Here is a 17,776-nt window from a genome sequence, read left to right as displayed (position 1 = left end):
ATTTAGTGATTGCAGGGTCCTGAGTTTAGTAACACTTTAAATACTTTTCCTTAAATCCTCTGGATATGTCTTCAGTGAGGTGCTCAATCTTTACTGCAATCTAAAGTTTCAATCTTTACCACAGTACAGTATGGTTTGGGATGGTGATGGTGCTCAACAGTATCAAGCATAGAGATAAAATATACATTTCCATGACCTTTCATGATACTTTACCAGACATGGCAGTTACTATTTTAGAGTACTTTTGCTAATGATATAATTAGTTAGATGGCTTAAGTAGCAATGTTTGTATTTTACCTATAAACTATTTTCTTGCATACAGGGAACCGTCAATCACCCTGGGGCTTTGGTAGAACAAGTCCCCAACATAGCACCTCTCACATTACCTGATACAAGTTCGGCTATGGTTTTGATTGGACTGTCTGAATATTTTTTTAATAATTTAGGAAAGTCTTACTTCATGTCTGATACTCTCAAACTGACAATTACCCAACAGCAGGTAAGTTCTGGAGAACATTAAATTAAACATTAAATCAGTATTTAAACTAAGCAGCTAGTTTCAGAGTGGCAACTGCCTTCCATGCTCTTCCTTCTGGTTATACACATATGTAAATAGTGATGTTAAATTTGGCAACTAGTTCAGGAAAGTTCAAAGGTTTTATGTAGCCATGTTTTTCTGCATGTATACATATACATATTTTAATATTTGTGATTTGTTGGTGTAAATATATTATTTGTCTAAATGTATTTATTGTAGAATTTAATAAATAAAAAATATATTTTTATACATGTATACTATCTCTTGCTCTATAGTATCTTTAAAGTCCCGTTTAATTCTTTCTCCTTGAGGACTGATCTATTGGGGAATCAGTTCTCTGCTCTTCTTTTTCCACTTTTTGGGATGTTGGTGCTAGTAGTTTTTTGTTCTACCTAATTGGCTCTCCCTTTTCCTTCATAGTTCAGGAAAGTGATACATCTGCATCTCTGTAGAGCTGAAGTAGAACTAAAGTTAGTTTTTTTAAATGAAAAAACTCTTAAACTGCAAGTTAACAAATGTGCATACGCGAGGACATACAATGACATTAAGCCCCGGTTCACATTAGTGCAATCACGGAGATCGCGTGTAATTCGGGGCGCACTGCTCGTAAATTACATGCGATCTCATGTGCGGTGCAAATTTCAGCCATACATTTTGTATGGCTGAATTCTCACCGTATCTCCACTAAACTCGCACATGAGGCTTTTTTTTTTATCCGCAGCAGAATCGGATCGCATGGTGGTTCACACTAGTGCGATCCGATTCTGTGCGAACTTGCAGATCGCACTGCGATATGCGATCGCAACTGGGGGTGTCGTTAACTTTTAACCACTTTACCACCGGAGGATTTTGCTGTCTTACTTCCAGGCCACTTTTTGCGATTCGGCACTGTGCGAATTTAACTGACAATTGCGCGGTCGTGCGAAGCCGTACCCGAACTAAATTTACGTCCTTTTTTTGCCACAAATAGAGCTTTCTTTTGGGGGGTATTTGATCACCTGTGCGATTTTTACTTTTTGCGCTATAAACAAAAAAAGAGCGTTTATTTTGAAAAAATAACAATATTTTTAACATTTTAGAAAAACACACAACATATTAGAAAAACATACCTAAACAATAAAATTCATATAAAAAACACCTACATAATAGGATTTATAAGAATCCTCTAGACCAGTGGTGGCGAACCTTGGCACCCCAGAAGTTTTGGAACTACATTTCCCATGATGCTCATGCATTCTGCGGTGCAGTTGAGCATCATGGGACATATAGTTCCGAAACATCTGGGATGCCAAGGTTCACCATCACTGCTCTTAGGCCTTAGTGGAGCAATGGACATTCCAATCTACTATCCTGGAGAGATGACATGCCCAGTAGTATTTTTGAAGGTCAGGGAGTCCAAATCCCCCTTTGGATTTGGGAAGAACAAGATGATTTGCGTTTTTTAAATTTTTTTATTTCTGAATGGTGAAAGTCACACTCGGACACCAAGATTCTTGGAAGGACTTCTTTCTAGCTTTCGACTTTATTTAGAGAACTATTTTATTTTCAGTATATGATTAATAAAATATTTTTGCATGTTTTGGGGAGTTTTTGTATACTTACCCTTTTGCTAGCTGCCTACTATTTGCAAATTTTAGCACTGACTTGCCCTATAAACTTTTCCAATGCCAAAAACAACCAATACAACCAAAACCCAATAAACTCACATACAGTAGTCTAAGAGGTCTGTCCTTACCATCAGTGCCAGACAGAAATTAGACTGACTCCGGAATTTAACTTGAGGGCATAGCCCATAAAGCCACATCAATTGCTGGCAAGGTCAAAACTGCCAAAAAAGCTGTAACAAAAGATTACAATGGGCAGGTAACTGGACAACTCTTGTGATCTCTGACACTCCTCAGATCAGTGTAGCCCCAGCGTAGCCTTTTTTTAGAGCTCAGGCTCCACCCAGGTCTTTGTAGCCAATCATAATGGAGCCACTTGACCTCGCGTGTTGGTGTAATAGTGTTGCCATGCTTCCAGCAGTCAAGGGGTTAAAGGGGCCTTCATTATGCTCAATGTCTGAACCTGAACAAATCAGGTCTGGTCTGAGTCACTTTAAAGGCTATGCCAGGAATTGTTGCATCCCCATGCCCCCCTCTCTTATCAGACCTGATTGTTTATTATATTTTTTTAATTTTATAGTTTCCACATTCTTACTGGCTGAGAACTGGCGACTACGGGTCCATTATTCCTAAGGTAAGTGAGTTTTGTCTCCTATGTTTCTACACTAAACGTCCTTAACTGTTGTTCATTTAGTAATCAACATCTTACTTGGTATTGATATTATTATACACTAAAGTGCTATATCACCAGAGGTGGAATATGTTTTTTATGTATATGACTTAGCAGTCAGTATTATGATGTAATTAGGGTAACAGGACCTGGAAGAACATTGGAAGGATTCTGACTTGTATCCAGTTCCAAAACCTATCAGGGAATGATATTTTTTTTTGAGCAGCTGGATTTTCAGTGCATTTGCTTGGTAAAGACAGAATGCATTAGTGCCAAGAGCTCACTGTTGTTAGTTTTCAGCACAGAGCTTACAGCTCTAATAGAGGCACTCTACCATCAGGCCCATCACACTAACTTTCACCTGTAATCCTAACACTCACCCTCTCAGTAGCCTTACCCTCCCTGTTACCCACATGCAACCCCCATTCCCCTACTGTAAACCCCTGTGTAATCCTTACACTAACCCTCCTTAAAACCCTTGCACAAATTCTCCGCATTACCTTCACTCTAACCCTCACTCTCACCTTAACACAAAACAATCATCTATCTTTAACACTTTCTACACTTTAATTTTCTGCATCTGGTAAAGGTGCTCTACCCTAATAACCCTCTGTAACCTTCCCATTAAGAGTATCTGTAACACTAACCCTTACATTAAATCTCCTTGTGACTTCAAATTTACCACTTTCTTTACCTAATGTAAACTTAGCCCCTTGTTTAAATACTCTTCTAGGCCAGGACCCTCTGAACTGATAACCAGTCTTTCTACACTAGAAAATACCAGTGTCTGGCTGCTGGTGCCACTGGATTTCCCTGTTCCAATAAGGATACACTTTTAATTTCACAAAATATATTTATTCTTATTTTTTTTTTACAGATAAATGACTATTACCCTGTCTCGGAGGCTATGATGATTACCATAAGAGCCACAAAGCCTCCAGTCATACACCTGACAACCCAGCTGGCTATGGAAATGGAAGGACATATCGAAGGCTTAGTTGTCCTTCCTTATTTAATCAAAAAGCAAATCTATTCTGCCAATGTGGTAAGTCATTTCTTTTACAAAAGATGAAGCCATTCCTAAGACCTCTTCAACCCTCAGCTCCAGCTCACAGGTGCACACTCCCCTGGGTCGATTCCTCCCACATACAATTCAGCAAAGATCTGGAGCCACACACATCTTCCAAAGAGTAAAGTCACTGATGGGCACTGATCAGGCTGCATTGATAGGCAAAGGTGAGGCTGCATTGATGGGCACTGATCAGGCTGCATCGATGGGTACTGGTGAAGCTGCATTGATGGGCACTGACCTTTATTTTTCTTCAAAGTTTATTATTTAAAATTATTTTTTTTTTTCCTAAAACTTCCCTCTTAAAATTAAGGTTCGTGTTATATGCCTGTGCGTGTTATACGCCGATAAATACGGTACTTTAATAGGATGAGCACTTGCTCCTGTGTGCACTATGGGCATCTGTGCTATCTTTGAATCTGTTGCCGCCAGTGCCCTCTGTTGGTTTGGTTGATTGACTATTTAGCAGCAGAGTCTGGGACTTCCCAACAGACTGGCATGTAACAAGAAATAGAAAAATCAATGATATACTGAAAATAGGCAAGTAGTAAAACTCTGTTGTGTTAGGCTCCTTTCACACGGCCGATCCGTGTGAAAGGTCCGCTGCGGGACTTTTTTTTTTCCATGGAGCGGATGAAATTTCTGTCATCCGCTCCGTGTGCCCGCATATCATCCCATCCGTTTGCGGATGATATGCGGACCTAATGTAAGTATATGGCACTGCGGATGTCAGCGGATGACACCGCTGACATCCGATTTTCCTTCCTTTCCGTTTTTTACACGGATGGAAAAATGGGGTTCTGTTCCGTTCCAAAAAACGGAACAGAACTGAAAGGAGGAAAATCGGATGTCAGCGGATGGTATTCCGCTGACATCCGCAGTGCCATTCACTTACATTGATGTCCGCAAATCATCCGCAAAAAAATAGGATGATTTGCGGACACACGGAAAGCAGCGGAGCGGCCGTGTGAAAGGACCCTTAAATCTATGCACAGACTGCATCATATGTATCATTTTGTATCTTGCTCACAGTTACGTTTTAAATTTAGGATATGCAATATGAATACATTTTCGTTTTTTATCACTCTATTTCTATTTTGTTAATTGAACCTATAGTAGAGAAAAAAGCATTTAAATCTCACCTAGCTTTTTTAGGCATTAATGATTAATGTGAGGTGTGGCATTTAGTTATGACTTTATATAAAGCCATATAACAATATGACATTTTGGTTAAGACTACTAAGTTATTATGGGATATAAACAGGACATCAACATGATTTTTTCATTTGATGAGTTTATGTTAAATAATGCAAAAAAAAAACAGTACTGAACATATTACTTGATCATGGAAATACAGTAAGTTGTAAAAGAAAAGACTGTTAACATTTAAAGTAATCAAAACCCAATCACTAAAATTACATATATTCTTTCACATAGCATCTCAAAATTTGTTTTCAATATTTCTAAATGTGCATCATTTAATAAAACAATGCCTAGTAATCCTACCATGAGTAATTTCCTGTTATGGGGTGACAACTGTCTCTCAGTTTTACTGCTGCATTGTCTTACAAGGGCGCAAACCTTGTACATTAAAAGATCATATTATTGGAGTAATTCCTAGAAACCACAGACTCATCAAAAGCAGTCTGGGAATACGACAGCATCAAAACCTGACAACCCTGGCCAGTGGAGGGGCTAAGAGATGGAAGTATAAACCACAATTGTGCAGCTTTAGAAGTGGGACTATCTAACCCTACATTTCAAATTACAAAAATGTATTCCAATCAATAAACATGACATCAAAAAATGAATACTGTGAAAACAAAAGTGAAAATGAGGATAAATAAATAAAAGCCTACACAGAACTCTTCACTTGCAACAATAAAACAATATCAATGATGCTTATAAATCCCAGAAAGCCCTCTTCCATTTAATTCACACCACATGCCTTGACACATGCTGCTCACCACTCCATAGACTTCCACATTATAAGAGGTCTAAAGTGCACCTGTTGAACAACCACATGCTGTCACTTCTAGGGGGTTCCCCGACCAATATTACCCTTATTAGACTTAAAAAAAACCTCTTTTCCACCATTACTCCTCCAGCAGAGACAAAGAATAGACACTTCTAGTTTTAAAATGTTATTCAAACAAATGCATATAATAAAAGAATGAAAAAGGGCAGCGCCAATGTAAAGTCTATATAAGATAGTAAAAAGTCCATATGGCATGTGAATGAAAGGAATCACCGCACACCAATAGCTAGCAGGGAGAGATGAAGTCACGTCACCAACACCATGTGGATAAATATCAATCTGCTTACCAGAACGTGTGTTACATATACATAGTTACATAGTTACATAGTAGGTGAGGTTGAATAAAGACAATAGTCCATCCAGTTCAAACTGTGTAGGTGTGTGTGGCTATAATCATCTCACATAGCCCTGAATGTTCTGATCCTTGAGATGTACGTCTAAGAGTCTTTTGAAAGCCTCCATACTACCCGCAGAAACCACCTCTTGTGGTAGAGAATTCCACAATCTTGTAGCCCTAACAGTAAAGAACTCCCCACGTTGTCTGAGGTTAAAACGCTTCTCCTCTAATCGCATTGTATGTCCTCGAGTCCTCATGCAATCCCTTCGAATGAACAGCTTTTTTTCTAAGCTGAGATCCCCATTGAGATATTTAAAAATTGCTATCATGTCCCCCCTCAGGCGTCTCTTCTCCAGGGAGAATAAATCAAGCGATTGCAGACGCTCTTCATAATTTAGGTCCTCCAATCCCCTAATTAGTTTAGTTGCCCTTCTCTGGACTCTCTCCAGCTCCAACACATCCCTCCTGAGGACTGGCGACCAGAACTGGACAGAATACTCCAGATGCGGTCGGACCAGAGTTTTATAAAGTGGAAGGATTATAGTCTTATCTCTGGAATACATCCCTTTCTTTATGCATGCTAATATTCTGCTGGCTTTGGCAGCTGCCGCTTGACATTGCATGCTATTGCCTAGTCTATCATCAACCAAGACTCCCAGATCTTTCTCCATTTTTGATTCCCCCAAGGGTTCCCCTCCTAATGTGTATTGTGCTTTTATGTTTCTAGTCCCCAAGTGCAAAACCTTACACTTCTCCACATTAAACCTCATTTGCCAAGTCGTTGCCCACTCCGTTATTTTGTCCAGGTCATTCTGTAGGATATCTGCTTCATGCTGTGCAGTTATTGCCCTGGCCAATTTTGTGTCATCTGCAAAAACTGATATAGAACTACTGATCCCGTCCTCAATGCTGTTTATGAATAAATTGAACAAGGTTGGTCCCAGGACTGAGCCTTGTTGACTCTCAAATTATAGAGAAGTCAACACCAACATGTGAAATATAGCCTAGATCAGTGATGGCGAACCTTGGCACCCCAGATGTTTTGGAACTACATTTCCAGAGATGCTCATGCACTCGGCACTGTTGTTGAGCATCATGGGAAATGAAGTTCCAAAACATCTGGGGTGCCAAGGTTCGCCATCACTGGCCTAGATGGAGCTCCCATACGGCTTCCATGTTGAAAACTATATTTTTAGATTGGGACTATGAAGCTATAAAGCTGATAAGCTTGATGCTCTAATCATGGAAGTGGGTGGTTTGGATAGGACCAAACTGTTGGTGGATAATTCTAAGATAGAAAAGGATATGAACCAAATTGGATTTTCATTTATTACCACGTATTCTAACCAATATCATGATATTAAACGCGTTTTTCACAGACATTGGAGAAATCTTAAAAATGGCAAATGGTTGGGACCCAAGCTAGCGGATACCCCCCAGGTTGTATTTCGAGGTGTACAATCTTTACAATTTTATGTGATCCCGAATATCATTGACAGACCTAAAAGAATGTGCTTTTTTCATGATCTTAAAGGATATTTCCATTGTAGGTAATGTGCTGTCTGCCAGATGAATGCTATTTCAGATCAAAGGGTGCCATCTAAGCGCTATGATATTAAATCTTTTATTACATGCAATTCTACTAATATAATATATATCATTTAATGCTCTCTTACAGTATGTGGGCCATACTATAAGAACGTTACAGATAAGAGTCAAGGAACATTTAGGTAATATCAGGCAGGGATTCCTGGGCATAGTGTGTCCAAACATTATGCACGCTGCCACAATGAAAACCCCAAAGGTACTTCCATTTGGGGGTATTGACAAGATTTCTCCACAATGGGGGGGGAGTCATGTCCGGCAGGAAATTTCCAGGTTGGAAACCCGCTGGATTTATTACCTTAAGACCTACACCCCATGGGCAATAAATATTGATTGGGACGGGAATTGTTTCTTAAATACCAGCTGAGGTTTAATTTAATTAAATTTTTATTATACCTTTATTTTTATTTTAAGAAATAGTTTTATTTTTAAGTTTACTTACTCTTTACATTACTCTACAATTTTTTTTTTTTTTTTGATTATGCGATTATGTGATTCTGCGAAGTTATTTATTATGTAGCTGAACTTGAAAGTTTCTAAAGGAAGTTTCTGGCATCTCCACAAGATGGTGCTGTTTTTTGATTGATTATATGTTCACTTTATATTAATTTGCTTCAGCTTTGATTTTGCTTCTGGGTGGTGGAACGCAACCCTGGAATGCAAAAAAAGTTTCATGATATTGTTTGACTACTTTTGGCTTTGCCTTAATTGCTCTAAATTCTTGTTCTTATTTTTACAAGATGCCATATATGTTTGATTTATTTAGATCAATTATTTATTTACTTGGTACCTCTCTGTTTAATTTACGGCGCTGCTTCCAGTTTGTGGAACGCAGCCTCGGAGTGCACAGTGGAGATTCCATACTACCGGCGGGTCAATTACGTTTTGTTCGGTATTTAGTGCGTGCTTGCGTCCGGCTGTCACATCTCTGAAGGCGTAATTTAATGATGAAGCACATAAGTAAGGACAGGACCACATGACGTAAGCACGCTACTAGCCACGGCCATCTTTAACATATGTTTAATATGCATTTTAATGTTCTATGCTTGTGAGTGCAAAAATCTTTCACTAAATTGGAGTTTTACTTGTTTGGACATACTGCACCATTTGTGTTTTATTTTCATCTCTTTGAGGTGGTCCTGCACTTTAGTTGGATGTGGGACTTTTCAGGTACATCCCAGTTGATTGTGACCGACAGCTCATCGAGAGTATGGGAGCTCCATCTAGCCTATATTTCACATGTTGGTATTGACTTCTCTATAATTTGAGAGTCAACACGTTCTGGTAAGCAGATTAATATTTATCCACATGGTGTTGGTGACGTGACTTTATCTCTCCCTGCTAGCTATTGATGTGCGGGGAGTCCTGCCATTCACATGCCATATGGACCTATTACTATCTTATTGAAACTTTACATTGGCACTACCCTTTTTCATTGTTTAATTATTTGGTGTATAATCGAACCATTTGTGCTGGCTGCCAGTATGTTCTTTTATCTAAGCGCAGATATTTCTTTATGTTTTAAAATGCATATAATATACTCACATAAAAAGCGTGGCATACAGCTTTAAGAGTGTTCACTTAGCTGGCAAAATAATGTACGTCCTCCCCACAGGCATTACAGAGGTGGCTCTTTTGGATGGTGTGATGATGTCATACGCTCCTCTCCACCTTACGCGTTACGTCCACAATGCGGGGCTTTTTCAGGCCCTGTGGGTGTACCAGTGGGATCCCTTTAATCAGAGCAGATAAGGGCTGGTTCACCCTGGGAATTCACATGCAGTTTTGTGCATATTAAAAATATAGGGGCTGAAATCACACTGCACTGTAGTGCATACAGTACTTTTGGAAGATCACTGCATTCACATTGCATGGTACTTCTGTACCATGGGATCCGATGTGGCCAAACACACTGCATTTGCGACCTGTGATTGGGGTATCATTAACTGCAGTGCGTTTTAAACACGGTGTTGGGAAAGCGCATGGATCGACGGTTCCCGCACTGAATTCTGGTGTGAACTGTCCCTAATATATTCTTTAAAAATCTAGCAGTTATCCTGTTATGACTGAATTAACAATTTGCACATTCCTAAAAATTCTTGCATATTTGTATCAAACTCTTTAATGAAAACAGAGATTTTTGGTTCCCATAATTGCAACTGATTGTTTTAGATATAAGACATAATTTTAAAGTTTTTTTTTTTATATGAATAAATATACATCTTTTATTTAAATATAAAATAAAAAATAAGCTGTCTAGGTAGACAACATTTTTCCCTTTTTGCATCTTTTTAAAATTTGCCCGTCAGCATAATCATAGATGTGTGCAGCCTATTGAATTAGGGTATGCATCCAACAGCTCAAACACATATATCTGTGTGCATGTGTATACACACTGACAGTGTCTGTAGAGCAGTGGACAGTGTCAGTAGGGCAGAGATAGGTGTCAGTAGGGCAGTGGACAGTGTCTGTAGTTTTTTTTACTATTTTTTACAGTTTTATCTTTTTTAACAATATTTTTAGGAGCCCCTTTGGTGAACTATCAGGGGTCTAAACAGGGGGAATCTACGCCACATAAGGTGATTAGAGTGTGCCGAGGCACACCTAGCATACCCTGTGCGCACGCCTATGAGCATAATTACAGCTTGTGCCAAAACATGTGTTGTTGCAGTATGCCATTGCCTCCTGTGGTGCCTTTACATTATTACATCTGACATTTTCCTGATGCTTGTGTTCGAAAATAGGTAGATTAAAAGACAGGTAAATGTATATAAGAAATACAGAATGTATAACAAACCTGATACTGCCACCTAGAGGTCACACATTTTATATATATATAATTATTATTTTTTCTTTTTTTAAACATTTTTACAGCACAAATAATTATCACAACATTTGCATTAGAACATATATTGTGCTACATTATAAAAAAAAAATAAGTGTAAAAATAAAATAAAACATATAAAAAGAATACACGGAACAAATGCTGTAATGCTGTTTGCACAGTTTCACAGTGCGTCATCTAGTCGCAGAATTAATCAACTACAGCCTGCTGCAGCGATTTGCAAAACCAAAACAAGACATGAATATATATATATATATATATATATATATATATATATATATATATATATATTTGCCCTGCACGTTAGAATGAAATGTATGTTTAAATATTGATGGCATTAAAGGTGTATGGGTAGTGGTTTTGTCATTCTTTGAGAAAGCGCTATGCCTAGTGCATAATATCAAGTTTGGGTAGGAGACTGCTGGAGGTTGGCAAAACATGTCAGATAAGAACTTGCTTCTGCTGGCTGTTTTAAAAAGGGAAGAATATTATTTTGAATCTCGGTGTGCATTGATGCATTCATGGTGCAATTGATAAGCATTATCACAGTAATAAAAATTAAAAGTCATTTTCAGTATTTTTAAATATGCTAATTTTAATTAAATAATACCTGGTGATCCTGTTATGAGGTCCTTGTTCATGCAATACCCTGTCACTATATTCGGATTTTGCTTCTGTGTTGTCACCCATGTTCTTTTGGTGAAGACTACAAATGGACCTTTCAGCTAACACCCTTTACTTAAGGGGCACTGAGAAAAAACAGTTACTTGCTGTGTGAGACTGGCAGTTTCCCAGTTTCAGACTCAGACCCCCCCCCCCCCCACTAGTTGATTGCTCCTCCTTTCCCCTGAAGTTCCGCCCTCTTTTCCAGAAGTTTTCATGCTGGTCACATGACATACAGGGTTCTATTCCTCTTTTAGAGTGCTGGGTGGTCCTAAATGATGCTTCATTACACTGTGAGTGCAGGGGGATGTGGTGATGACCACTCAAGGGTAGACCCTGCCACCCTGCAGTCAAATGCTGTTTTATGCAATAACATACCTTCTCATTCTGTCCAGTCAGTATGATCATCTGCTATTGTGGTATGATCCACAGGCAGCTTAATTTTTTAATAACAGAAGTTGAATCCAACTCAATTGTACTTTAGCTAATTGCCATACAAAGGATTTGTTTGAAGTCTAACAAGACTTCTAAGCCCTGTCTCTGAAATGTACTAACGACTGAGGGAACATAAAAGAAACAGACAGGGTCTAGTTAGGACTGAACTAATTGGCACTAAATATGAGGGAAGGACAGAGGGAGAAACCAAACCACATAAGTAAACAAGTTGTAGTGGCTCTAAAACTGCCGCTAGACGTCAGCACTACAGAACAATAATAATCTTATACAGTTCAAAAAAACACAGAACAAATTAGGTATTGTCCGATATCGTTTTTTCATTGCTGATACCGATACCGATATTTTGGTCATCGCGTATCGGTATCGGCCGATATGGGCCGATATTTTTGTACATTAAAAAAAATGTTTTATTTATTTTAATTTTTTTATTTGACAGGTACTCTTGTGGAGGGATCTGGGGATCTAAAAGACCCCAAACCCCTCCTCTGCACTTAAGAGCATTCAAAACGCCAAGTTTGGCTGTTTTGAATGCAGTCATTTTTTTAAATCTGGCGCCAGTACCCGGAAGTGATGTCATGACATCACTTCCAGGCTTTTGCATGGAGACCCGATCAGAGCCAAATGATCGGGTCTTCGGCGGCCATGCAGACTGGTTGCCTGGAGACCCACGCAAGCCATGGAAGGCGGCGGGAGGGGGGGAAACGTCCCCTCCTGCTCCTTGTAAGGACAGCCGAGCGGCTTCTCAGCCGCACCGGTTGTCATTACAAGACAGCCGACCGTCGGCTATGGACACCGGTACCGGGGGGGTGATGCCTCTAGCTGCAGGCATCACTCCGGTACAAGCACTTTCCGAAATATCTGTAATATCGGTCACCTTGGTGGCAGATTCCGATATATCGGGGAAAGTGCATATCGGCCCTCGATATATCGGCTTTGCCGATAATCGGTCGATCTCTAGAACAAATACAACAAATGGGGCAGAACACCACCATTTCAATAAAAGCAATAGGTTTTAAAATACCTTTAAACACAATTACTAAATTGACAAAAATCTTGCAGGAGAATTGGCATGTCAATGTAATGTTATTTGTCTTTTTTATTAACTTGCAATCTGCAGCTTTCCTAAAAATATCTGGTGATATTGCCATGACATTGTTTAGGCACGTCCTGTTATTCAGTGAAATGCAATAATTTTTTTTTTAAAAGTCCTGTTGGGATATTTAAAGTTAAAGAAAGTCAGGGTACATTGACTCCTTTAGAAAATCCACCTCACTGTGCTTGATGTTTTTTAACAATGTGTTTCATTGATACAGGAATTCTCAAAAAATAATGTTTTCTCCAAACTAGGCACATCATTTTTTTGCACTTTTAAGCTATCAGTTGTCTATTTTAACAAAAGGGTGCAACTGACACAAAGCCCTGTACAACCTACTAACACTTCTTTTTCCTTGCAGAAAGCAACGTTCATTGCAACCTCACTGCAAATCATTGACCTAAAACTGGTGGTTTCTTTTGCCTTGGATAGGTAAAAATAAAAAAAAAATATTCCTTATAAATTGAAGTCATACATACACTGTCAATCCAACAGCCAAAATGATTGTAGAAAGATGGAATGCCACACTGATAGCGGGCCTTAAGAATAATCCCAGTGGGTGGGGCGAAACGCGTCGAGGCGTACCCTCGAAGGAGTTAGGCTGAAGCTGGTTTCATACATAATAGTGATGACCAGATGGATGTGGTTTACAGGGACCTGGTTCATTTTGATGAACGCTGGGTTAATTTTCTACTACTGGGTACTTTTACCACCTTCCTGCCCAGGTCGATTTTCAGCTTTCAGCGTTGTCACACTTTGAATGACAATTACGCGGTCATGCAACACTGTAGACTGTAAAATGAAATTTTTGTCATTTTTTTTCACAAAAAAAGAGATTTCTTTTGGTGGTATTTAATAACTGCTGTTTTTTTTATTTTTTGCTAAAAAGAACAATTTTGAAAAAAAAGAAAAGTTTTTCTAAGTTTTTTCAGTAACTTTTGTGAATAAGTAATTTTTCTCCTTCACTGATGTGCGCTGATGATGCGGCACTGATATAGGCTGCACTGATGGGCACTGGCGCAGTGGCACCTATGGGTACTGATGAGGCGGCACTGAAAAGCATTGATTAAGTGGCACTAATATGCCGCACTGATGGGCACTGACGCAGTGGCACTTATGGTTTCTGATGAGGCGGCACTGAAGAGCATTGATTATGTGGCACTAATATGCCGCACTGATGGGCACTGATAGGTGACACTAATATGCCACACTGATAGGTGGCACTGATATGCGGCACTGATAAGCACTGATAGGCAGCACTAATGGGCACTGATAGTTGGCACTGACGGGCATGCGAGAGAGCGGTGGTTCTAGGGCGCCGTCATCTTACATCATCCCAGAATGAGAGTGGATCCCGCCTGCCATCATTTTACTATATGCCAGGCGGAAAGTGGTAAACATCCAAACATATGTTTTATATTACAAACTGTTTATCCAAATGCAAAAGATATGCAGACGAAATCGATAAAGCACTATGGACAGTTTTCTGGCGCTTTTGCACTTTAAAATGGGCTGCGTGCAAAACGTAATCTGCTGCGGGAAAAAAAGTCCCTGACCCTTTCCAAAAATGCACTGGCTGAAAAACGCATAGATGTGAACATGTACCATAGAAAACCATGTTAAACGGACTGTAGTGTGTTTCTGCAAACTGCAAAATGCACATTAAAAGAAAGAATAGGTGTGAACGAAGGGTCGCTTGGCATATGGAGATAGACAGAGTTCCAGTTCCTTGTACGCAGTGTAGCAGTGCGGCATATTTGCCACTGCTACCTTCTCCCTGTCACTGCTTGTTAAAGCGGAGTTCCAGCCTCTTAAAAAAATTGTAAAAGTCAGCAGCTACAAATAATGTAGCTGCTGATCTTTAATATAAGGACACTTACCTGTCCAGGGATCCCACAATGTCGGCCCCCCGAAGCTGATATATCCATTGGCTCGGGTGCAGTTGTCGGCAATGCAACTAATGGAAACTGGTAGGTTTCCTACTGTGCATGCCTGAGTCGCGCTGCGCTTTCTAAATAGCCCAATCGTCTTCTGGGACACACACAGGTCTCAGAAGGCATCGGGGAGCAGTAGGAATGGGCTAATGCAAATCCGGAGATTAAGTACCTTTCCGCGGACGTGTAAAACGGAAGCCCTAGGATTAAAAAAAAAGGTACAACCCCCCCCCCCCCCCCCCCAAAAAAAGGATATCCAAATACGAAGGGGGTGGGGTGTTCGATTGGATTACACCTAGTTTGATTTCATCTTGGAGCTCAGCTTTAAGGACACGGTTGACTTCTTAGCCGACATCCTCCTAGCAACCAGTGGTGCAGTGCATGGAGTCTCATAGGGAAGTAGAAACACCAGTTCCCCATCAGGCTTGCCATCGTCTTGTAACTGATCGCAGACAATGGATAGATTCTATAGCCCAGAGCAGGCAGTCTATTTGCTAAGGATCTATCAGGCACAATGGGAGCGGACCTGATGGGGAACTAATGTGTGTGAATCCCTATTAGGGCTCCACCCCATTATGCACCACCACTGTGCTATCTATAAAACAAGTGCAGTGACAGGGAGGATTTGCAGTTACAAATGGACACTCCAGCCTCAGTACTCCTCCTCTACAACACGTACATGAATTTGTCACTTGTACTGACATTTGTTTCACTTGAAGGGACATCAAAATTCTAAAGAGTATCTTAGACACTCTTCATGAATTCCTCTGATAGTGCTCACCAACACAGTTACAAGTCCTATGGTAACCCTACTTCTAATATCTGAGCTTTTTGTAGAAATTTTAAAAGCTCCTGATGCTAGATAAGGTGAGTATTACACATGTGCGTTTTGTTACATTTACATTCGTTATTCGGACAAAAACAACAAATATTAACAAATATCCGAACGGGCATAGAAACGAATTGCAATGAATTTGCTACTTGAATAGAATCTCAGATTTGATAAACGGGTTTCTTCTGTGCCTAGAACATGTGTATTACAATAAATGTGATTTTTACCAAACAAAAAACACATTCAATGTTAGAACTTTGTTTAAGAAAAATCTTCCATCCTGTTCCTTCAAATTTTCTTGTCACTACAGTTAAAAACAATCACCAATTTAACCCCCCAACCACTGGAAAAATAAACAAATGCTCCAAAAATGACCATTTTAAAATGAAATAAAATTGTTTTTCTTACAAGAGCCTCAAATCTCAGCAACTTTATTTTTAAGGTGTTTCCATTGTTAATGAGCTTCTCACAAAGCAACTAAAAGCTCCAATATTACCAATCTATTATTTTAATTGTCTCTGCCTTATAACCCGACATGACAGTCCACTATTTCCAGGACTCCACTTTGTCTTTAGTGGGCACATTTCTTTACACACTGCGGAGCAAAGCGGTGGCCTCTTTGTGGCTTCATCCCAATCACGATTATTTAGAGGAAATTGGCCTTTCTCTGGTGGCTTTTCTTATAATACATCTTCAAAGTTTGATTGCTTGTTAAATATAAAGACCAGATCAGTCTGGCAACAAGGGATTGTCTAGCCCAAACCGTTTCTGAAATAGGGTATCTATCACAGACCCTGGTGATGGATTCCCTGTGCTTCACTTTTATGATCTTCATACCTTAATGTGACACTTAGGTGTCCTGTTATCCCTTTTTTTATTTGGAGATGAGAAATCCTGAAGGTGCACAGAAGCACACAAAACTCCAAGCACTATGGCAGAGAGAAGGAAAAGATTACTCTGCCCACCACTTATGAAATATAACATTTGGGTTCAATAGTTGATCTTCACTGCTCCAACAATCTGCTGTTTTGATTATGCTAAAGACTTCTTTAACCTGTCCCAGATCTGAGCAGCAAAGGTAAACCTGTCCGGAATAGCAAAAGCTTGCTGCTGATGCCTTCTACACCCAAAACAATAGTGGAGAGCTTCTTCATATTGTTCAGATGGAGCTGCACGTCCTCATTGCGGGCAGCTTGTAGAGCAGAATGGTCATACGGTGAAATTAAATTCTATGGCCAGCTTTAGGGTCTGGATCTGATAAGTGTTGTGTTCCTGGTCTAATGCTGTACTCAGTAGCTTGATATGATGGACACTATGGCACCACTGTGTCCTGCACACATATAAAGGCTGGCAGGAGGAACCACTGATAGAATAGAAGACCAGGAATCAGAAGACTCCTAGAGTGTCAGCTTTGCAAATTCTTCAGCTCGCAATTTCTCTTGACTGCAGTGGGGTTTGGTGGCATGGCATCGCTAATACATTTCTTGTTTGCAGGGGCTGTCAGAATAGAAAAATGCAGCTGCTCTATGGCTGAAAATTTTCTGTTTGGCTCATTCAATTTTTCAATCAAAGGATGTTGAGTGAGAGGGTGGGCACAGGGCAATCCACAGAGTAAATGTTGATTGGTTCATCTGTATTTGGCTAGTTTTTCTAGCTGTGCAACCTGAGCTGTGAATTACTGATCCTTCTATAGAATAAAATCCAAAGATAAAATTCTTCAAAAATCAATATTTCTGTGTAAAGTTTTATATTTTATCTTGCAAAAATGGCTGGTAATATAAATTGTTCTCTAGCAAAGCTGGGATATAGTACATTGCGAAGTCATAGCTGTGAAAAATTCCAGATATAATTCTAGGACAAACTTGATGGGGGTCTGCAGAACAGCAAATATGGGAAAATGGATGGTGTGGTTAGTACTCCAGTATTTTTACTGTGTGTTAAATAATTATTTTCCATTTTAGATCACATGTCAGTAATTTCTACTTCTTTTTCTTTTCAGGTTTCAGTTCTCAGAGTTCAAAAGCGAAGTTGGTTATGTTAATGTAAGTATAGGGTCATTTGTCTATAAACCATTGTACCACTATTAACCTCT

At 39.5% G+C, this 17,776-nt stretch overlaps 1 protein-coding gene across 1 annotated transcript in view; it reads left to right on the top strand.

Annotated features, from left to right (window-relative positions):
* LOC309567155 (bactericidal permeability-increasing protein-like) overlaps positions 1-17,776 on the top strand; it is a gene marked incomplete at its 3' end in the record, with an annotated part of 127,970 nt that overhangs the window by 98,186 nt on the left and 12,008 nt on the right. Inside the window, exons 9-13 of the mRNA XM_082272502.1 lie at positions 323-499; positions 2,723-2,776; positions 3,690-3,857; positions 13,280-13,350; positions 17,684-17,726. Coding sequence (XP_082128628.1) covers positions 323-499; positions 2,723-2,776; positions 3,690-3,857; positions 13,280-13,350; positions 17,684-17,726 — 513 coding nt within the window. The remainder of the gene's footprint in view (positions 1-322; positions 500-2,722; positions 2,777-3,689; positions 3,858-13,279; positions 13,351-17,683; positions 17,727-17,776) is intronic.

Source organism: Pelophylax lessonae (genome assembly GCF_965119305.1).
Source record: "Pelophylax lessonae genome assembly, chromosome: 11".
Taxonomy (NCBI): Eukaryota; Metazoa; Chordata; class Amphibia; order Anura; family Ranidae; genus Pelophylax; species Pelophylax lessonae.
This window is presented reverse-complemented; position numbering and strand designations above follow the sequence as displayed.